Source organism: Spea bombifrons, chromosome 6, assembly GCF_027358695.1.
Source record: "Spea bombifrons isolate aSpeBom1 chromosome 6, aSpeBom1.2.pri, whole genome shotgun sequence".
NCBI lineage: Eukaryota > Metazoa > Chordata > Amphibia > Anura > Pelobatidae > Spea > Spea bombifrons.
This window is the reverse complement of record NC_071092.1, coordinates 23,850,326-23,874,185: the sequence shown is the minus strand read 5'-3', so window position 1 is coordinate 23,874,185 and position 23,860 is coordinate 23,850,326. Positions and strand designations below refer to the sequence as shown.

General features: G+C 39.0%; 1 protein-coding gene across 1 annotated transcript in view; it reads right to left on the bottom strand.

Annotated features, from left to right (window-relative positions):
* Positions 1-23,860, bottom strand: part of GRAP2 (GRB2 related adaptor protein 2) — a 68,639-nt gene that overhangs the window by 3,605 nt on the left and 41,174 nt on the right. Inside the window, exons 3-5 of the mRNA XM_053469300.1 lie at positions 18,979-19,070; positions 11,999-12,118; positions 1,062-1,230 (exon numbers count right to left, since the gene is read on the bottom strand). Coding sequence (XP_053325275.1) covers positions 1,062-1,230; positions 11,999-12,118; positions 18,979-19,070 — 381 coding nt within the window. The remainder of the gene's footprint in view (positions 1-1,061; positions 1,231-11,998; positions 12,119-18,978; positions 19,071-23,860) is intronic.

Here is a 23,860-nt window from a genome sequence, read left to right as displayed (position 1 = left end):
TGCTACCTTGGAGATTTTAGGTGCATTATTTTACATCAACGTTAAACTTTTACTGCAGTATTACTGCACATTTACTGCACGTTTACTGCACTTTTACGTCATTATATTGCAAACCTACAGTTGTACTTCAATGTACTGCAACTTTATTGCATTTGTACTCAGGGCCGGCCGAAGACTTAACGCCGCCTGGGGCGAACTTTAAAACGCCGCCCCCCCCACCCCGCCGACGCCGGGGGGGGGTGGCGGCATTTTAAACTTCGCCGACGCTATTATCTACCCCCGCCCCCCCCCGGTACTTACCTTTAAACAGTCCTGCGGCGAGTCTCCCTGCTCTGCCACGGTGCCGGCTTGTAATGCTGAGCGCCGGAAATTGACGTCACTTCCGGCGCTCTGCATTACAAGCCGGCACCGGGACCGAACAGGGAGACTCGCCGCAGAGGAGAGAGAGAGGGGCGCCGAGCGGGTAAGCGAAAACCACTCGGTGCCCCTCTCTCTCTCCTCCGCTTCAAAAAAAAAAAAAAAAAAAAAAGCGCTTGGGGCGGCAAAGTGCCGCCCCTTCTAAAGTGCCCCAATTGCCCCAGTCTGCCCCATTATAGGGCCGGCCCTGTTTGTACTTCCTTACAAAAATAACTGCAGTAAAACTGCAGTACAGTGAAGTACAAATGGAGTAAAACTGCAGTAAATGTGCAGTAATACTGCAGTAAAAGTGCAGTATTGCAGTTTTTTCATGTCCAAAAAACTGCAGTATTACTTAATAAAAAAAATGCAGTAATTTTTCGTAAGGGGGTTCTTTTCTATGTATCCATCTTATGTAATAAAATAAAATGGTCTTTGCTGCGCTCCTGTGGCAAAAGTTCTAACTGCTCATCACTTTCAGTTACAGTGTTTTTTTCTTAATAATTCTTCCCTAAGCATGATGATTAATATTATAAATTTTTGACAGACCCTCACCTAACCTCCCCTCTTCCTTTTTTTATTATATTTTCTCTTTGTCGTTGAAACGCATTGTACTTAACTCTAACCATAATTCTAGAAATTCTAGAATTCCAGTCCCTGCATACCTCTGTGTCTGGCTCTTCATCTTGAAGGTATATTTGGAGCTGCCTGGAGATGGACGCAGTTTTGTAATACTCCACCAGCTTGTTCAATGACTTGAACTTCTCTGTCCACAAGAAATAATTTCCACGGGGGTCCCTCATGACCTTAAAGTGCTGCACATCTTCCTCATGTCTAGAAATATTATACATATCATAGCATTATTGTTCAGTATGAGATTGATTACGTCTGTAATATTTTACTTTGTAGTAATTTGTTTTTGTTTACATTTTTTTAATTGAACTTTCTTAACCCCTTAAAATGCATTGTTTTCAATGGGTTTAGGGACCGCCCATTGTCCTTAAGGGGTTACATTTTAAGAAAAAACTGCAATGTTTTATATGTATAATATATAAATAGATTATTGGTCAACTATGTTCCACCAACCATCACCAGATGTCTCTCTTTCCATTTAAATAAGATCAGTCACTATATATCTATACAACACAGATATATTTGGAATTATTATTCATCCTACATGCACACAGGCCTATGATGCATTGTGACCCTGTCTTATTTCATGAACCATAAGCTTTGGCTGATTTGGCAAGGTCACTGGCTTAGGAAGTAAAATTGTGTTTCAATAACACCTCCAGGGCATTAGTAACATAGTGTGTTAAAGCACTCTGCCAAGTCTTCCAGAAAACCGGATAGGGATGCTAAAATATTTTCACTGGGGAGGTAAGATTACCAGTTAAATTTTTTCTATAGAAATGCAGATGGCTGTTCACCAGTCTCTACATTGGTTTTCATAGCAATATAGTATTATAACATGAACAAATGCAGGTGTGAGCCTAGGTTTAGTGGTGCGTAGGTAGAATATTTCTTTGGTGCCCAACGTAACTAAAACATACACACATTCTAACATACAAACTCACTTTAACACCCACTCAAGATAACACTTACACATTTGTACACAAAATATATCATTCCTCTTCCTTGCTCCACTGACCATAGGTTCACCCCTGACACTAACACCATACTCTGATGCATACTCACACCATACACTAACACACACATAGTTAATATGAAATACCAACAAACACAGACATGTGATCATACACTAACATACACACACTCTAAAACTATATGCTGGTACACACAATCATGCTAACACCATACATTAAAATACACATGCTCTAACAGCATACAGTAACACGTAATCACACATGCTAATAACATACACTAACTCATATGCTACTATCATATACTAACACGTGAGGGTTTATCATGGTGTGATGTCTGGGTTAGTAACACTTCACATCTACTAGTCAACCCCTTAGTTTACAAGCATTGTACAGAACTATCATCCTTTGCTCCACAGCAAAGTCGTTACTGGGGCTTATGTCTGACAGTGGCCCACGCTTTCCAGAATGTGAGGATCACAAGGAGATCTCTCTGTAATGAGAAGTGAAGCTGCCTGCCGAGCACAATATAGCATACTTATGGTTAACCCTTTTTTGTAAAATGTGACTGGAATGCAATGAGGAGGAGCAGACAATGCAATTATAGTATCACACCTAACTGCTTAGGTTGCTTATTACTGAAATTCAAAACAAAATGTTTTTATAGTAAGCAATCCTACAATGAAACACATCCATATTTGTACCTGACAAAGTCCATCTGGTTTTCAAACAGATTCTACACAATGGCGTCTCCAGCTTTCATATTATAAGGGGGGGAACATGGGGGGGACAGGGACCAATGTAAGGTGGGGGGATTCTAAAACTCTACATATACACTATATATACATGTGTGATTGTGTGTGTGTGTGTGTGTGTGTGTGTGTGTATATATATATATATATATATATATGCATTAGACATGCATTTTTAACTACATAATATGTACTTATCTATTTGAAGTATGATTTCAAATTAACAGCTGAACTGGCAGTTATGTTTCATTCTTTATATTAGCCTCTGCTGCCTATATATATATATATATATATGTATATATATATACATATATATATACATATATATATATATATATATATATATATCTTAGCCCCCAGAGCTGGCCTTAGGTTTTCAAACTGTGCAGACTACTTCTCTGGCACTCCCCTCAAAAAAAAAAAGTGCAAACAAGTACAATAATATAGAACTGGAAACACTGGTAACAGTAATGTACCTTAAATACATTAAATATAGGGAAAAAACAATCTTTGTAACAAAAACAATTTTCCTTTAAATATTTTCAAAATTGGACCCTAGGCGATTATTTTCTTTGCACTCCCTCCACGCACCCTAGTATATAATCACTCCCTCCGCTCCTACACCATAAAAAAATATTTGCCACACTGACTGCAGATTAGGGGAAGACTGGAGGGTCAGTGGAGTCTTCCCTCCTTCTGATTCTACCGTGACTTTGATAGGCCCTCTCCCCCGTAATCATCCCTAGAGTCCCTTTGTCCCTCATTCCCTATGAAGAGGGGGTGTGGTACCTCTCTTTTACTTACTCCCTGTAGTTCAGGTATAGATCAAATAAACACATGGAAACAGCATGTTCATGTATAGATCAACTGAATAAGACATAAAAACTATGTATTTGCAGGTATACATAAATAATGTTTGGAAACATAGCATTTCAAGTATAGATCAACAGAACACACAAACCCAGCATTCCAGGTATAGATCAACTGGAAATCACATGTAAACTCAGCACTGAGGGTATAGATCAAATAAATAATACATGGAAACAGGATTGCAGGTATTGATCAACTGAATTAGACATACAAACCCTGTATTTGCAGGTATACATAAATAATGTATGGAAACATAGCATAGCAGATATGGACAACAGAATAACACAAAAACCCAGCTTTGCAGGTATAGATCAACTGGAATTCACATAAAAACTCATCATTAAAGGTATACATACCCCCCCCCCCGATTTATAGGCATAGATCACAGGTTGCACACCCCAAAGGCAAGCCTTGACGTCCACATTGCCAACATAGAACCTGACCAGTACCCAAATTACACATATAGGACGTGCCATCTTTGTCCCCAAACAGCCCAGCATACAACATCTTTACCCCCAAACAGCCAACCCTGTGCCAGGCTTAAACACCCTGCTTGTGCCATCTTTGCCTTTCCAAAAATCAATGTATATCAATTGCCATAGGTTCCTCCTTAATATATAATGAGGAAAAATAGTCATTTAAAGTTTCTGCTTTTTCCTGGTCCTCCTTAACCAACACTCCCCTCTCTGTTTTTAATGAACCTACGTTTTCATTTTTTGTTTTTTTTTTTAGAATTGATGTACTTAAATAATTTTTTTGGGGTTAGTTTTGCTCTCTTTGGCAATCACCCTCTCATTTTCTAGTTTAGCCCATCTAATCACCTTTTTGCATGCTTTATTGGCTTCCTTATATCTTATATAGGATGCCTCTGATTCGTCTGATTTAAATGCTGTAAAAACCATTCTCTTATTTTTAATTTTCTACTTAACGTCCCCACCAAGCCACATCGGTTTCAATTTGTTTCTTTTTTATTTGTTTCCTAGTGGTACATACTGAGAAGTGTACCCTGCTAATATTTGTTTGAAAATACTCCATTTTTCCTCAGTATTTTTATCCCTGAAGAGTTTTTGCCGGTCAATAAGTTGTAAAGCTGCCCTTATCTTATTGAAATTGGCCTTCTTAAAATTATACGTTTTAGTATTCCCCATGGGCAATTTCTTTTTTGACTTTATTTCAAAAGAGACCATATTGTGATCACTATTACCCAAGTGCTCCCCCACTTGAATGTTAGAAACAAGATCTACATTGTTTGTTATCACCAGATCCAAACAAGAATCCTTTCTAGTTGGTGCTTGTACCAGTTGTGACATGAATGTGTCATTTAACAGGTTCAAAAACCTGAATCCCCTTGCAGAACTACTAGTCCCTCTATCCCAATTTATGTCCGCGTAATTAAAATCTCCAATAATTAACGTGTTACCCTTCCTCATCATTATTAACATTAGGTGGTTTATAACATATCCCAACCAGTAGTTCTTTTCCTTTTTTTTTGCCCCAAGTTGATATCTACCCATAAAGCTTCCACAAATCCCTTGTCGCCTTCAAGATGCTTAATATTTGACTTTAGCTCGTTGTTAACTGCCCAGTCATGGGTCTCATCCCACCATATTTCTGTTATGCCTATTATATCATACTGCTTAGTGTATGCTATTGCCTCTAGTTCTCCCATTTTGTTATTTAGGCTCCTTGCATTAGCAAGCATACATTTAATTAGGGCTGCAACAACTAATCGATAAAATCGATAATAATCGATAATGAAATTCGTTGGCAACGAATTTCATTATCGATTAGTTGAATCGATTATTATCGATTATAAAATGAGGGTTTTTTCAGAGCAAACGCTCTGAAAAATCCCCCTCATTATATAATCCGTTTAGTCTGACTCACCGTCTCACAGCAGCAGCTCCTACTTACTCCCCCTCCCTGTAATCACTGTGACAACTGGCCCCGCCCCTTCCTTCTCCAGGCCAGAACCACATGGCTGTGACACTCACCTAACTGTAAGTATATGTATATATATATATATATATATATATATATATATAATGTGTATGTGTGTGTATATATATATATATATATATATATATATATATGTGTGTATATATGTATGTAATATATATATTTGAGCTACTGAAAGTTAGGGGAGGTGGGGGTTAATTTAGGGGCAGTTATGGTTAGTGGGGTGTTTAGGGTTAATTTAGGGGCAGTTATGGTTAACTGGGTGTTTAGGGTTAATTTAGGGGCAGTTATGTTAATAGGGTGTTTTAGGAGCAGCTGTGGTTAATGGGGTGTTTGGGGTTAATTTGAGGCAGTTGTGGTTAATGGTGTGTTTAGGGTTAATTTAGGGGATGCTGTGGTTGATGGGGTCTTTAGGGTTAATTTAGGGGATGCTGTGGTTAAGGGGGTGTTAAGGGTTAATTTAGGGGCAGTTATGGTTAATGGGGAGTTTAGGGTTAATTTAGGGGAATCTAAATCCTGGGGGCAGTGAAGTGACATATCTGGGGGTATAAGGCATATACAGTATATAAGGCATATGTGGGGAGGGCAGTGTGGCATGTCTGGGGAGGACGGAGTGGTGTATCAGGGTGTATAAGGCATATCTGGGGGTAGAGTGGCATATCTGGGGGTAGAGAAGTGGCATGTCTGGGGAGGATGGAGTGGGGTATCAGGGGATATAAGGCGTATCAGGCACAGTGGCAGATGTGGGAGGCAGCGTGGAGTGGCAGATGTGGGAGGCAGCGTGGCATATGTGGGAGGCATTGTGGAGTGGCAGATGTGGGAGGCAGCATGGCGTGGCATATGTGGGGAGGGCAGGGTGGCATGTCTGGGGAGGATGGAGTGGTGTTTCAGGGGGTATAAGGCGCATCAGGCACAGTGGCATGTGGGGGGTAGAGTGGAGTGGCAGATGTGGGAGGCAGCGTGGCAGATGTGGGAGGCAGCGTGGAGTGGCAGATGTGGGAGGCAGCGTGGAGTGGCAGATGTGGGAGGCAGCGTGGAGTGCTGTGGTAGGCAGCGTGGCATATGTGGGGGGGTAGCATGGCATGTCTGGGAGGCAGCGTAGCAAGCCTGGGCTCAAATGTGCATATATTGGGGGGCTGGTTGGGAAATAAAGACAAGAAATGTATTATCAAAGTTTTTTTATTCTGCTGTTTGTATTTAACATCATTTGTTTAGTAAATTATTTTAAATAAATGAAAAATTTACATTCATTTTTTTTATCCGATTAATCGATTAATCGAAAAAATAATCGGCCAACTAATCGATTATTAAAATAATCGTTAGTTGCAGCCCTACATTTAATATTACCCTGAGTCTCTTGAGTTTAATGAGAAATTTTATTAATACATACCTCCTCTGTTCTGATCTTGCCTCTCCCCCATCTCCACCCCCCTTGTTCTGATCTGAAGCCCCTCTCCTTTCTGCGCTATCTCCATTTTCAAGATCTCTGTGTCACCCCCCCTACCACTAGTTAAAAAACCTCTCCAGCCTTCTAACCATCCTTTCCCCTAGCACAGCAGACCCTCTTCCGTTTAGGTGCAATCCATCACCACTATAAAGATTGTACCCAAGCGCAAAATCAGCCCAGTGCTCGAGAAAGACAAAACCCTCCTTCTTACACCATGACTTTAGCCACGCATTTACCTCCCTGATCTCCCGCTGCCTTTCTACTGTTGCGTGTGGCACAGGTAATATTTCTGAAAATACTACCTTGGAGGTCCTTTTCTTCAGTTTATCTCCTAATTCCTTGAAATCATTCTTTAGGACCTTCCATTTCCCACTGACTTTGTCATTGGTTCCCATATGGACCATGACAGCCGGGTCTTCCCTAGCCCCTCCCAATAATCCATCCACTCTGTCAGCAACATGCCGGACCCGAGGACCCGGGAGACAGCAAACTGTCCGGTTGAGCCTATCAGAGCGGCAGTGGTGAGAAACAGTTGAGGAAACTACCCTAGGTCAAAACTAGGACAGCACCCAGGCGATATACACCACCAATTAAAACAATTATTTATGCTGCCATATTTGTATATTTTACAGTATATACAAATATGTACATAAGTGTATAATTATGACTACCATAGTAAGAAAATTAAAGGAACTAAAAAACCTGTGGTGTGCTGAGGGTATCACTATTTATTCTTATTTTTAATATCTAATAATTTAATATAGTATATCATCTGTGAACACCTTTTCATATGGTGTAGGATGGCATGTCTATGATAAATTAATAATTATGAATAATTTTCTCTGTAGCCCAAAGCAAATGGATGGATGTACATTAATATTAACACAAAACATCCATCAGTATCTAGAAATGAGGAATATGCCGTCTGGCTTTTTGGCTTCCATTTTGCATTATAAGTTTTATGAGTGAATCTGTAATAAAAAAAATTGGATAGGTAATTAACTATAACCTCAGTGTGAACACACAACTGTTACCACATGTAGCAGTGTAAGAGATAGATCAGGCACTAATCTATTATACCAGGGGTGTCCAAGTTTTTCCTGCAGTGGGTCACTTCATTAGAAATTTATATGTTTGGGGGCTGCACTTATTTTTCACTGAGAGAAAAAACAGCCTTTAATATGATATGCACATTGAAATAAAGTAAATGACCCAAAATCCTTTACAATGCCTCTCACTGATTTCTGGGCCTAGCAAGTTTTGTCCTCTAACATGACTACAAATTCAGGAGGGCATTTTATCTCTGGATACGTATAAATTAAATAGTTCTATTTATTCTAGTAATGCACCAAAATGAAAATTCTGGATCGAAACCGAAATGACCCCCCCCCGTCTTTAAAAATAAAATAAAAAACCCCCAAACTTTTAATAAAAGTAACACACCAAAATTGTACAAACAAATGAAATACCGTATTTGCTCGATTATAAGACGAGGTTTTTTTCAGAGCAAATGCTCTGAAAAATACCCCTCGTCTTCTAATCGGGGTCGTCTTCTAATCAGACCTCAAATAGAGGTCTGATTAGGAGACTAAGATCCAGATCCCCCGCACCGCTGCAGGGGACCTGGATCCTCCTGTCTCACCCCCCCATCATACACACACTTACCGGTGCTTCCTGCTGTGTTGCCGGGGCAGCGGGTTGACGTCTACGCGATCCGCGTAGACAACGTCCGCTGCAGCCGGAAGGAGGTGTGGCTAGCAGCGGGGGTTTGTCTGCGTCCGTCGCATAGACCTTCCCCGACTGTCTCTGACAGTCTCTGACAGCCGGGGAAAGTATACGCGACGGACGCATACAAACCCCCGCTGCTAGCCACACCTCCTTCCGGCTGCAGCAGAAGGCGACGTCAACCCGCTGCCCCGGCTGGAAGCACCGGTAAGAGAGGGGGGAGAGCGGGGGAAGGGGGGTGAGAGAGGGGGGGAGAGAGAGTGTGTGTGTGTGTGTGTTAGTTAAATGGGGGTATAAGGTGTGTGTGTGTTAAATGGGGGCATAGGGCATTTCTGGAGTGGCGTTAAGGGGGCATTTAATAGAGCACTCTGCCTCCTGAAATGCCTTATACCTCCCTATATGCCACTCTGCCCCATAATATGCCTTTTAACCCCCTAAATGCCAGAGTGGCATATAGGGGTATAAGGCATTTCTGGAGGCAGAGTGCTCTATACAATGCCTTTTAACTCCCTTAATGCCACTCTGCCTCCTGAAATGCCTTATACCTCCCTATATGCCATTCTGCCCCATAATATGCATTTTAACCCCCTAAATGCCAGAATGGGATATAGGGGTATAAGGCATTTCTGGAGGCAGAGTGGCACATAGGGGGTCAAAAGGCATACCATGGGGCACAGTGGCATATAGAGGGTTAAAAGGCATATCATGGGCCACAGTGCCATATTGGAGTCGCAAGCCTGGGGGCAGATGTGCGTAACTGGGGGACAGGTTGGAAAATACAAGAAATAAAAACAAAAAAAATCTTTTTCTCAATCATAGCTTTTATTAAAAAAAATAGTTTACATGAATTAACATTTACTGGTAAAACTTTTTTCCTTTGGGGTCGTCTTATATTCAGGCTTTTTCTTTTTTTCCTAAGTTAATATTCAGATTTTGGGGGGTCGTCTTATAATCAGGGTCGTCTTATAATCGAGCAAATACGGTAATAATATTAATATATATATATATATATATATATATATATATATATATATATATATAAAGTCCAAAACTTAACAATTGCACACCAATCACCAATTCTTTTGCCCGGTGCCAAGTAGCTGCAACAGCAAATCATATAACATCCAAAAACAGTTACCGGCACTCCAGGGACTTCTTTAAATAATCACTTGAGAAACTCCAGTTTTCAAATGGTCCTGGAGTTTCTCGAGTGATTATTTAAAGAAGTCCCTGGAGTGCCGGTAACTATTTTTGGATGTTATATATATATATATATATATATATATATATATATATATATATATATATATATATAAATAATTAAATATGATTGTTAACAGCACACACAAATTCCAGCATGTACTGGTTACCTGGGCATGATAGGAGTGTGATTGCTGTTAACAATCATATAAAAATTGATATTGTTATTGTATTTTTTGTCCAATTTTGGTGTGTTAGCAATCACACTCCTATCATTCCAAGTCAGCCAATACATGCTGAAACCTGTCTCCCTGTGCCATGGCCCCCACTTACACATCCATGCTATCACACTCATTCATATACTCATTCATTCACAGATTAATTCCCTCAATCACGCATACAACCCCACCCCCACCCTCTTACTGCACTGCAGATCTCTCAGTTACAGACTTACGCAGGGGCTGCTGCTTCCCACTGTGTAGCTCATGAGCAACTTCTCTTGTGCCGAACAGCGGAAGCAGGAATGGAGCGGAGTCATGTGATGTGACGTAAATTCACGTGACTCCGCTGGGTTCCACTTCCCCTGTGCGGTACAAAAGACACTGACTGCTGTGCGAGCAACCAACAGGAAAGCAGTACTGTAAAAGAGTATTTGCCCCCTTCCTAATTTCTTCTATTTTTGCTTATTTGTCACAGAATTCATGGTTTCATCTATTAGGGCAAGTCATCCCAGCCTGAAACAGCCCCAGACTACCACCAGCATGTTTGACTGTTGGTATGATGTTCGTATTGTGGAATGCTATGTTAGCTTTATGACAGATATAACAGGACCCAGGACAGGACAGTCTTTGAAAAGGTTCCACGTTTGACTCATCAGTGCAAAGAATATAATCCCATAAATCTTGAGGCTAATCAATATGTTTTTTTGGCAAAAAAACATCACTTTTGTTTGCCCTAATTTATATTTTAATATACAAGGGAAAGATTCAGAAAAAAACATAACTAATAAGCCTTTTTTGCCAGCCTTCAAAAAGAATACTTTGTACCGCACTACGGAATAATATTGTGTTACAGTGAATGTGGAGGCAAACAAATAAGTAAAACATATTTTTAATTGTATTTATCTATCCTGCAGCAGAAGAACTGCAGTGTTTTTTTTTTTATTTAAAAGCTCCATCCAAAAAAAGGTAACTATCCATGGTGCTTAAGGGACTAATCCATTTCACATAGGATAAGTGTGAATCTGCACTTGCATCTACTCAAGTAGCAAACTGTACCTACCGTAAGCTAAATATCTTACGGTACATATTGATATGAGAATAACCAATCAACATTTAAGCTTTAGGAAGCAAAGCAGGAATAACATTTCCCCATGTACATATTCAGCTTTTTCTGTTTGAGGTAGGTCTCACCCTCTCTATAGTTAGAGCTTGCCACTCCATCACTTTTTCTAACAGAACTGCATTCACTAATGGACCTTTGTTCCTCACTTGCAGTTCATATGGAACATGATAAGACTCTGACTTCTCCTACAATCATTATCCATAAGGTTGACCCTTCACACTTATCAAAGTACTTTTAACTTTCATTCCCAATGTTAATACATTCTGAAACAACACAAATAGCACAATAAAACACTTTATTTTCCATTAGCTAAAGGCACCCTGCTGTGTGGCTGGCATCCACAATCACTACTGGATAAATAGCGCAAAGTGACTGGGCCATAGTGCTCCCTGAGGACCCCACATTTTCTGAAACTCCTCCATACATCTTCTCCAAATGTCTTTTCTGTAGTTTTAGTAACCTGAGTATAACTATGTCTCTGTTATAAAGTGGAATATATTACGAGAACGGTTTATGTCTCAAAAACCATGCTCTACCACACTTATGTTAGAGTTCACCACAGAGGAAAATTTCCCTGAAACTCCACCCCTTCATGTATGGATTTTTTTTCACCACAGACATTGCAGCAAACGAGATTCGTAATTTATTTTATAATGCCCTGTGTTATTTAACATCATATGCCAGAGATACCAATAGGCTACCTGACTGAGATTGAGAACTCCCCTTTGGATGTCTGACTGGCTCGAATGATGAATGATCCAAGACGTTTTCCCATCAGTATGTTCTCAGCTTCTGCACGAGAAATGTTCTCACGGAACCATCTGTGACATCAAGACCATAAGGAAGAGAGTAAATTTTATGCAGTTAAAGTTATACAGTCTTTATTTTACCTATTATTTTGGTTTATGGAAATGAGGCAGACTAAACATCTATATAACATAAAACCAGATTATTATGCTAAATCCGTATAAAGGGAGTAATCGAGATACTTTTAGTCCCAAAGTAAAAGCATCTTTATTGACACAAGTTAATAGTAGGCTTCTTGAAAGAGGCATTAAAAGAGCCTCTTTGGCCAGTTGTCCATATGCAAGACACACTTTGTGTGTCAGCAGCGAGAATTGTGGCCACCCTCAGCAGGTCCTTAGATGTCCTATAGTCGTAACTATGTACTAGCCATTTCCTTTAGGTTTGTTCATGTTGCTTCCTTTTTCAGTCTCTAGGTTTTGACCATTGGCCTGTTCCTGACCCTGGCATTGCCTTCACCTTTGGATCTGGAAAGTACTAGCTTCTGAGCGTTTTGTAAGTTTGACCTGTTTTATATTCTGATTTGGCTTTATACTAGTGAACCAGTATTGACTTCTGGCATTGCCTCCTGACCCATTTTTTTTTGTTAATTTGACCTGATTTGTTCCTAGTATTCCCGACTTGGCCTTTGTCATGCTCCTTGGCTTTTAGCTCTGATTCAGGTTTAGCAATCCATGGGATCAACCCTATACCTGGGTAACCGGTTACAACTTTTTTATACTCCCACTCAACTGTATACAATATGTTCAAATAAAAATATTTATATTTTCAAGTGAATCCACCTTTTGATCTATTAAAGAATAGGGCAATGTCATGTAGAGAGAAACACCAAAGTTAAAAATAATGTTTAAAAGAATCGTGATCAAAAACGCTAAACTTATTGCACATATTTTAGACATTGAAATGGCAAAGAGATGCTACATTGAAAGTGGCATGGTTAGGATATCTTAAATTTTGCTGAAGTGGAATACTGAGAAACATGAGGCGTTTTTTCAATGGCTATTGGTGATGTTGCTTCTACCTTTCCCTCTTGATATGGAAATGTTTGGGTTTTTTGTAGCGGGAACCAGATGAGACCCTCTGGACCCATTGGAAACATAAGCTCTGGGGCAGCCTGCTTTTACAAAAGCGTTTCAACACAGAGTCATAGCTCCCTTCATGAACATGATCCCTGCTTTTTTCACCCAGTAAAGCAGAGAAATGTCAGTACCAACTGTAGCAGACAATGGACACTTTATTGAGGAAAGGTAAAGATTTTTATTCCATGTGGATCAAAGGGAACAATCAAGACAAAGAGATAAACATTTACATTTGGTGGCAAAACGAACTAGCCAAGTAACAACAGTATTCACAAGCCAGTAAATGTGCAGCCCCTCCACAATGCCTGGATAAAGTGGCCAATTTGAGAAGGACCTACTTCCATAGAGACCATTGGTGGGGATATCTGCGTTCTACCCATCCTATGGGATGAGGCAACCAAGTGCTTACCTACTCTGTTTTATTCTATGGGGATTGGCACAGACAGCCCAACTTCACCTTTATTGTATGTGATAGTCTGATGCTGATTTTGGGATGTTTGTTCCCCTGCTGGACACCAGAGCTCCCGCCTCCATTCCGCACCCCCTATCATGCTTCTGCTGTGTGACATTAGCCCTCTTTTTCAGTAGTGGCTGTAATAGCGAATATGTATATTTGCATGCTAAGGATATGTTAAGTGCATCGACAATAGTACACTAGAATGGATCTGCCACCTTTGAGATACCGTAATTTAATTCAATCCAAAATTCACAATGCATGGCTAGCTACAAAGTTATTTACTAACCAGTCTTCAGTGCTCCTTCTTTTCACCCCCATCTGAAGCTTCCAGAGTATATCAACTTTCATCACACACTGTAACAATTTAATTTGGAGCAACAGTCATAAACTTGGGCGAAGGTGCATTGCCTTACAGCCCTTACATTATTGCCCTTACATTTATCACCATGCATGATATGTACTAATGCATTTAGAAAATAGATCTAAGAGAAGGTTATAACATCAGGTAGAAGGAGAGGATCAGGTTCAGGACATGACCTTGTATAAGCTTGGTATTCATGAGAACATTTGGGTGATATAGAAATGATAAACATCCAAATGGTTAGGTTACCTCCACATATATATTGAGGTCACCATGGTAGTGTCCCTTTGCCCTTGCTTCTCCATCACACACTATGGGTTTCTGCAGTGGCGAGGGATATGGCATTGCTATATGCTCAGTTGCTAGGCAACCTGTACACCATGTGAATGCTGCTAGCCTGTGTCACTGAACTCACAAAAAAACTAGTGGCCCTTATTATCGTTATTTTTTGTATATGAACCATGACATCTAATTTTTCACACAACCTCAGATCTGCAGTTGTACCCTGGAACAAGTGAAAGTTTAGTTTAGAGATATAAAAATGTATGTCAACCATAACACAGACGGCATTTGTTTTCATTAAGGATGGCAAACCTATTTGCGTATATTACAATATACGCACGACCCTGAATCCATTACTTTCAAAACTTGTAGTAGTCTCAACGTCCACAGAATGCTCCATTATAAAGGCCTGCCTCAGCATTGTTGGTTCACTTCTGATTACTATTTAACTAAACTCTAAGAACCAATGTCACATTACTCCTCTGTCACTAATATCCAATATAAGGAGTTAAATAAATAGTAAATATGGATCTTTCAAAATTAACTGGTACAGGTGATGCTTATATATAATGAACACCTTACCTGACAATATACATATGGTGACATCCAAAAGATCTACCAGAATCCTCACATTTGCGTTATGGCAAGTGACAGATTATAAATAATCTGGATTATAGATGGTATGTATTAAAAACAAAATCAATTTTAAATGCAGAGAAACCTACAGCTATGTTGCCCCTGGGCTATGTACTGAAGAATTTTTCTGTTTCTTAAAACATAATTCTAGAATATTCCAGTCTAAACCCCATCAAATCTATGATGGTTTGTGAATATTTCCAGTGCACATCCAGCAAATGTTGCTCTGGTATTTCAAACATCCTCATTTGAAAGGTTGATATGGTTTGTCCCTCCATCCATAAACGCTTAGGATAGTAACTCGCAAGAATATAAAGAGTATCTTTATAGATACTTCTTCTGATTGGATACTGAGATTTTGAATGCATTTGGTTACATTTGTCTTTTTTTCACAAGATATTTGTACACGAGATACAAATTAGTATGCCTTGCTTGTTTGCTTTTTCATTTACGGATCAGCTATTTGGGGTGACTAATGCAGAACTAATGAAGAACTGTGTCGTACAACAACTGCACACACCAAAAATGCCACAATCTCAGCTCTGTGCATTTTTTGTCAGGTTTCACACTTATGACATGTATGTAACTTCTTAAATATGGTACTGACAGCATTTCCTATCTGCCATTAAGCTGTATGAAATTCCAAAAATGTCTCTGAGAAAAAAATTCCAATATTAAATAGAATTAAGTTGCACACGGAGGAATTGTTCCAGGGCCCCTGCGTTCTGAGGGGTCCTGCACCAAGTCCTCCAGGGCCCTGTCATTGTGATGGTCCATACCGTATGATCGGATACATACACACACACGGTAATGTGCAAATTTTAGGCAGGTATGAAAAAATGCCGTAAACTAACAATGCTTCCAAAAATAGACATGCTAATAGTTTATTTTTTATCATTTAACAAAATGCAAAGTGAACTAAAGAAAAATGGAAATCAACTCAATATTTGGTGTGATACATTGGCAGTGGGGGCAAAAAAACCTATATATGTATATGTGTATATATATATATATATATATATATATATATATATATACACACAAAAAAAAACATAATTTATAAATCAGCAATCATTTCACCATGCTATTCATTTAATCATTATATTATAAAAAAGATATAAAAATATTTTAAAATAAGCTGTAGTTTATTCTTAGCAAAAAATAGAGCTAAAAAACATGCACTATCGTTTAGATTATCTTGTTTTTAGCAGTTTGGAATTGGCACTTAAATGAGAACATTACATGCATAATGAAATTAGGCTAATAAAAACAGAATGTAAAATGCACATAGCAGCTCGGAAAAGAAGAGGATACTTGAAAGTCTGTATAAAATTCTTACAGCAGGTCTTTCTGTCAAAGAGGCACGCAGCGCTGCTCGGTTGATCTATTTATATCATATTTCAAGGGGTAAGCAAGCAAGCAGAAAACCAAGCAATACGCAAGAAGAAATGGTGTTTATCATATTGTATCACAGTTTCATTAGTACAAATGTTTCGACTCATGAAAAGAATACAAGAACCCTTATGGGTCATGTCTATCCTGCTCTCCTTCTATATTTTTCTACTGACTGGAGATTTGCTTGCGTTGGCATTAAAAACCAGAGAAATACAAAGATAATTCTACAAGAAGCTATTTTTTTGCTAAAAGGTGAAATTGGGGGATAAAGAATAATAAAACAACAACGATTCATGCATAAAACAATTTGAAAACCTTATTTACTTACGTGAAAAACATCAGTCTTTATTGGATTTTCCAAAAGACACACTAGGTAGGGTGCCCATTTTTTGAGTATTTCAAGTAGATCTGACTAAATACTGGCCAAGTCCATTTTTTTATATGATTCACTAAATTCTTCCATTTGTGGGCAGGACTGGCCATCTGGTACACTGGGTAAATGCCCAGTGGGCTGGTGGCTAATACTAGTACTGCTGCTCCAGTGACAGATTGGGTGCTGCAGTTTGTAACCGCAAGTTGCGCGTATTCCAGCCAGTAGCTGCATGTATGTCATTTGGCAGCCGCTGGCCTGAAAGTCTCAGGGCTGTTTAGGCATCCCTATTGTGGCTCTAGTTCTGAGTCACCTCTTCTGCTAGGTCCTCAACCACCAACCCCGCTAGTTGTCACACTTCACAAAGGAGGGTGCAAAGGTTTGAGGAACTGTTGCTGTTGTCCCTGGTGTCTAGTTAGCGACAGTAGGTCTGTACTTCTGATTACCTAGGTTTTTAATATGCATTAATGTTTGGCGACCCTAGACTGTCCTTGTAAAGTTTCATTGTGAGTAATGTTTAATGAAAAAATATAAAATAAATATATAAAATAACTGTATGGACAATTTAGTCATTAACATTCATTATTTAAAACAATGTAAATATTACATGAGCCATATAGAACCAAATAGACTTGTGCACAACACCCAAAATTCCTTTTTGCCGCAATCGTTTCTGGACAACGAATTCTGTTTCCTGTCCTTTTGGTTCGGACCAAATTTGGGGGGCTTTTTCTTATTTGGAAACTGTTCAAACTGTTTCAAAAATATCTTCTCTCTTGTGCACCTTCCCCCTGGGTCTTCTGAGAATTTTACTTTTATTTAATATAAAGTGTTACTTAAGGTAAGAAAGACTTCTTTTAATCAGAGGGTGGTGGATATGTAAAACAGCCTTCCAGCAGAAGAAGCTTGAGGTTCACAGGACCTCTGAAATTTATACTTTCATTAAATGTAATAGAGTCTAAATTTATTAAAGGAAGATTGACATTACAGAGGGGGTGATGGATATGTGGATCTGCCTCCTAGTAGAAGTTTAAGGTCTACAGAACCCCTGAGATTTGTACATTTTGTAATGTAATAAGATCTTAATGTAAGGAAGATTAACTGTACTGAGGGGGTGGTGGATATGTGGAAGAGCCTCCTAGCAGAAGTAACTTGAGGCCCAAAGAATCCTTTGCACCTCTCTATTATAAGTTAGTGTTTTAGTTAAGAATATTATTAATTTAATTAAGTTTAGCTTTAGAGTGATCTGAGGTAGGAGTTTTTCCAGTATAGATATGTGTGGCATTGCAATGGTTAACAATAGCCTTTTTTTCCTTTTAGCTGTATGTAACCTTTTGCACCCTGTCCTTCATTGTTTCCTGGGCAGTTTACTAATAATTAATAAGCAGCACCTGTTAGATTTATTGGACACTGAATACTTAATATATAGCTTGGATAAGCCTGTCTGACCTCAGATAAAGCAACATCTTCTAATTACTGTCAACGGGCCCAGAAAATATGAGAGAGAGAGATGACTCATCTATAGCAGGCAAACGCAGGGCCGGCCCGACAATGGAGCCGAGTGGGTCAACCGCTCCAGGCGGCACTTTTGAAGGGGCGGCACTTTGCCGCCCCAAGCCCTTTTTTTTTTAAGCGAAAAAAGGGGCGCCGAGTGGTTTTTGCTTACCAAGCTGTCAGTACCCACTCGGCGCCCCTCTCTCTCTCCTCTGCGGCGAGTCTCCCTGTTCGGTCTCGGTGCCGGCTTGTAATGCTGAGTGCCGGAAGATTACCTCATTTCTGGCGCTCAGCATTACAAGCCGGCACCGAGACCGTACAGGGAGACTCGCCGCAGGACTGCTGAAAGGTAAGTACAAGGGGGGGTAAGGGTAGATAATAGGGAGGGAGGAAGGGTAGATAATGGGGGGGGGGCGGCAGGGACAGAGGGAGAGGAAGGGTAGATAAGGGGGGGAGCGGCATTTTAAAATTCGCCCCAAGCAGCATTTTGCCTTGGGCCAGCCCTGGGCAAACGAATGAACACAATTTCGGCAGGTTTTACCATTCGTTTTCCTTTGTGTTGTTGGGTCTCTCCTCATTGTCGGAGATTTGTATAAATGCATGAAATAGTCCATTGCACGAATCCAAATGCACAAGTTTAGAACCAAATGCTTATTGGTATGCATAGAGGAGGACAATGTACTTATCCAAGGGGGATTTGGAGATAAATAAGAGACACATGCATTAGAATATGACTCACATAAAAAAAATCTGAGACTGTTGTATATTGCTGAAGAGAACACTTATGTTGTGTAATTACTTACTTTGGATTGTTCATTTGTACATAGTTTTTTGGAACATATCCCTCGCTGCCCCTGAGCTCTGCTTTATACCAATTATCATCAGAGCCTAAGATCTGTGGAGGAAACAGAACACTTTTTGGTTTGTGTCAATTCTACTTTCTCAGTATCAATCAAATACATACAAAAAAAAAAGAAACATCACGTGTTGCACTATAAACTCAATTGCTCATTTTAAAGTGAAATGTGCATAGCATTTTCAAATGTAAGTGACTGTACTTTTTTTTATCCTATTTTCCCTTCATTTCCACCTAAGTAGTCTGTTCCATAGCAAAGCCAAACATCACTGATGCCTCTGGACTGTCGGAAACTCCCAGGTTCTCTTCTGTAGATAACTGTGTATGTATGGATTCTAAAAAATATTGGGATGTTAATGTATGTAGTTTCTGCCTGACCCAGGCCCAAGGCCTATGTGTAACTAGAGGATGGGTTTGGATTCCTCAGACTGAGTATATAATAATCAATTTTACTTGCATTATATGGATTCAAATCTTCTTTCTTCGTTTCTTGAGGTGCTGTGAACTATTGTTTATAAATACGGGCTGTGGTCAGGGCCGGCAACCTATAGGCAAAGTAGGCGCCCACCTAGGGCGCCTTCTTGGAGGGGGTACCGGCAGCCTGCAGCCGCGAACCGCCGGCCGGGGTCATTCATTAGAAGCGCGTCCGCGGCTCGCGGTCACTTGATGGGGAGAAGTGGGAGCGAGTCAGCCAGTTAAGAGTGGGTGGGTGGTTGTGACAAAAGGGGAGGGGCGTGTGGGGGTGGAGCCAGGGGCAGCAAAATTATGTTTTGCCTAGGGCGGCAAAAATCCTTGCACCAGCCCTGACTGTGGTCCAACATATTGCACCACTGATTGGCGATTGGAGATTGGAGATGAATGGCTGTACATATTTCACTCAGCAGGAGATGTGTTTGGGGAAAGGGGCAAATGCATATGAGGACCCTGCAGAATCCCTCCATGGATTTACAAGGGGTCACCCCAAAAAGGTCAAGCGATCACTCAGCTATTATATGCATTAAAGTGATTCCTTTGGATTTAGAATGGACACATTTGCGTTTTAAGCTGACAACATATTATACTGCCAGCCATCCAATATGTGTAAAACACAAAACCAATGTCCTGAATATAATGGTGTCTAAAGTAAGGCAATTTACAGCTGGTAAAAGATTGGCAAGGTGAATTATAGAATTGCTTTCCTCAACTTCAGCTTTGTTACATATGGTTCAAAACAAAATTATATCAACTACTGCTGGAAAACATATTCTGGGCAGTTCCATATTTCAGTATAATCACAAGCTTAAACCAACTTGTATTAATTATACAGCTGTGCCCCCTCTTTCATTGAACACATAGCGTGCAGTAAAATGTTTTCGGAAACCGTTACGGTATGTGTAAGTAGACAAAAGGGGGTTAGTTGTAGGGAAAGTACAGGTCACAAAAATAAAAAGTGTTTATGTTGTGCCTGGTTGAACAGCACACACAGGTCCCTTCTCCCTGGCCTGAGATAACTGTGAACGGCAGGAGAAAAAAAACCTATTAAGGTATCTTCCCTGAGCACCAAATCACAGCAAGGACAGTTTATCTGTATCCTCTGTGGATTACACAAAGGTTTCTGTCTCCATGTTAATTGACTGAAGCTTTCAGTGCATGGATGGAGAGGTGAGAAGCCGGCAATTTCATTTTATCCTCCAGCTATACATCGCTCTGTTCTCCTGGGAAAAGGGGGTGCGAGGAGGGTAGAACCTGAAATTGGATTTATTTAAAATACTTTACAGAGAAAGAACAATCCTGAACTCTGTTATGTCCAGGGAAATTAAAACTGGCTGATTACTGAGTATAGCTTTTGTCTACAGGAAAAATTTAAAACCAAAACCACAATGCAATTATTATTTTCATCTGAATACTGCAGTTTTGTATGATTTCCTAATATTTTCTATTAACTACTGGTATTCACATATATAAATATGATAACTTGGGATTCATATCCAACAATTGTGGTTATCTATAGAGTACTTATAGGGGCCCCAATCTATTTCAGTGTAATGGTCATGTCTAAATATCCCATTTCTGGATCGTTAACTTTTTAAATTAAAACACTGACACCTCTATCGCTCACTAAAGCAAAGCACAGAGTTTCTTTTAGAAAACTGCAAAGGTTAAGTATGAAAAGCAAGTTCAAAAAGTGGTCCAATCACCATCACAATGATCTAATCAAAAGGAATATTTAGTTGGTTGCTATAGTGAAACGATATTTTTTTTAAAAAATACCTTTTTATATAACTTTTTATACTTAACCCCTCATGTGCCAGACACACTCTAAAATCTTATGGAATGCCTTCCCAGGAGAGTGTAGGCTTTTATAGCCGCAACTACACATTAATGCCTATAGTTTTGGAATGGGATGTCCAACAAGCTCATACTGGTGTGATGGGCAGGTTCCACGTACTTTTGGTTATATAGTGTATCACCTTTAAGTAAAGGCTCCATCTATTCCATTTTCCTTTTAATTATACACAGTGGGCTATCTGGACAATGCTTCTAATAATGTTTCAGACTGCCTATTAAAAAGCAACTTTAGAGTCTGTCTCATACATAATGGAAAGTGTGTTCTCCACATATAATTCAAGTAAAGTATTTGATGTAACCCAAACAAGGCTGTAAAACATTTTTATGATACCCTGTAAAATGGCTTTTTTTATTGCTGCTAAATTGTTTCACAATCATTATACATATAATTTTTAGTGTGGTTTCTGTTTATGTGCAGACTTTTCTTTTTTGTATTGTTACTCTGGCTGCATAATATTTACGAAATAAAGTTTTAAAAAATTCCCATATACTAGGAAATTGCTTAGGACATATGAAACGCACACTCTTTGCTTATACACTTCAGCTGCTGGTTTAGACCTTTTCTAATCCTCTGGAAGCAAGTTAACGGATAAAGAAAATGACCGATATAATTGAGGTGTAGACTTATCATAATGTTACATCAGTATGTTATGAGTTTGAAAATGAGTCACTTGCTTTCATTTGGGCCACATTACAGTTTCCCATCCGAAACCTAGAGATGCATCTGCTTATATTCAATGGCAACATTCACATAGAAGCACACCATCTAATAAAGATCTAACTGTACAGATATTTATTTTACAAAAAGAATCATGTGCATTAACACTTCACAACCGGTTCCCCAGCTACCATTCTTTATACAAAATGACAAGTTTCAGAAGGCACTTAAAGAAAAATACAAACAATATTAGTATAGCTCTAGTTAATTATAGCTGTGTTATTAATTAATTACAATTAGAACCGAGCATGTACATTATATATATATATATATATATATATATATATATAAAACTAAATATATTCACATAATCCCAAAACAATATCTAAAAAAATACCCTTGAAACACAATAACCCCAAGATAACATCCAAAAGTATCCCCTTAAGCAAGAATCTTAGTGCAATATCAGTCCCAGTATGCAACAAGAGTCTACAATATGTGGTATGAGTAGAAAAGAGAATCTCTACAGGGTGATAGAATACATATGATGTCACTGCTATATAGGATATCCTCTCAGTATGCTATATACTTAAAACAAGGAACATGTATCCAATACTAACACTAACGACAATCAGTAGTTTTTCTTTCTATATACACTATACAAATTAAAAAAGGTATTTTTCTACAAATTGCTTCTCATACTTTGATACACAGCACACTTTGATTATTTTTAAGGATTTTAAACACATCTTCCAGGCCATGGTAGCAAATTCGCCAGTAACTGAATCCTGCTAGCAGGAATATTCGTTAGCTCTGTTAGACTGCAATTAAGTAGTAACTCCATTTGGTACACATCGAAATGGTATGGGGACATCTGTTGCTTAAATGTTGTGTAAAATTCCCATTATCTGTATATTTTTTACGCTAGTGCAAATTGTCAGTTTCCTCAGGGATTTATAATTTTATAACCAAGAAACAACTCTCCTAAATTCTCATTTTTAACTTCATATCAGCCACTTCAGTGCCTTGATTTTGAAAGTATAAAACTGCAAGTGAAACAGGCTGGTAGGATCACCAACCAAAGTGGTCAATGTAACCTGGTGCAAGAAGTTACTGAACTAAATGGTGAACCTGAATTGAAGACTGAACCTGTCAACATTTGAATTTCATACAGAAAAAGTCTACATAATATAACATAAAACATAAGAAAACAAACAATACATAGGATAAATCAGAAGGAATTAAACCATTTGGAATGTTATATAAATCCCAGCATCATGTAATTAATTGTATTCAACAAAGTATTGGAGTATTTGAAAAACATTATGCTTTTTATGTCAATGCCCTAGCTGATGCTGGCACTTTACCTAACTGTATTTTTATTATGTGTCCTGCTATAGATCCTAGACGTAGGGATTGAAACGTACGTTGACATATCATTTTTTGTTTTAAAGGATATTTTCCTTTTTGATGTATTTGCCTGCTCCTGTTTCAGGTTGATCATTATTTGTTTTCACTTTAACTTACATTCATTTTTCATTTGGTGGCGTCTCCACCACGTGGACAGACATGGACAGCATGTGTAAATGCTTTCAATGTCCATGCACAGAGTCGTACTAACACCTGGAGCCGTTTAATGACAGTTTTCCTAATGAAATACTGCTTGGACTAAAGGGAGGGAGGGCAGTGAGGAGATGTATAGCTGCCCCTTTAAAAAAAAATATGGCAAAAATGGTTAAGAAATCCACATATTCAGCCATTCTTAGCATTGACAGTATGACATGATGATGTATGTACAAAATATGAAATGTGACTGAAAGACTTTCTTTAAATGTTGAAAATG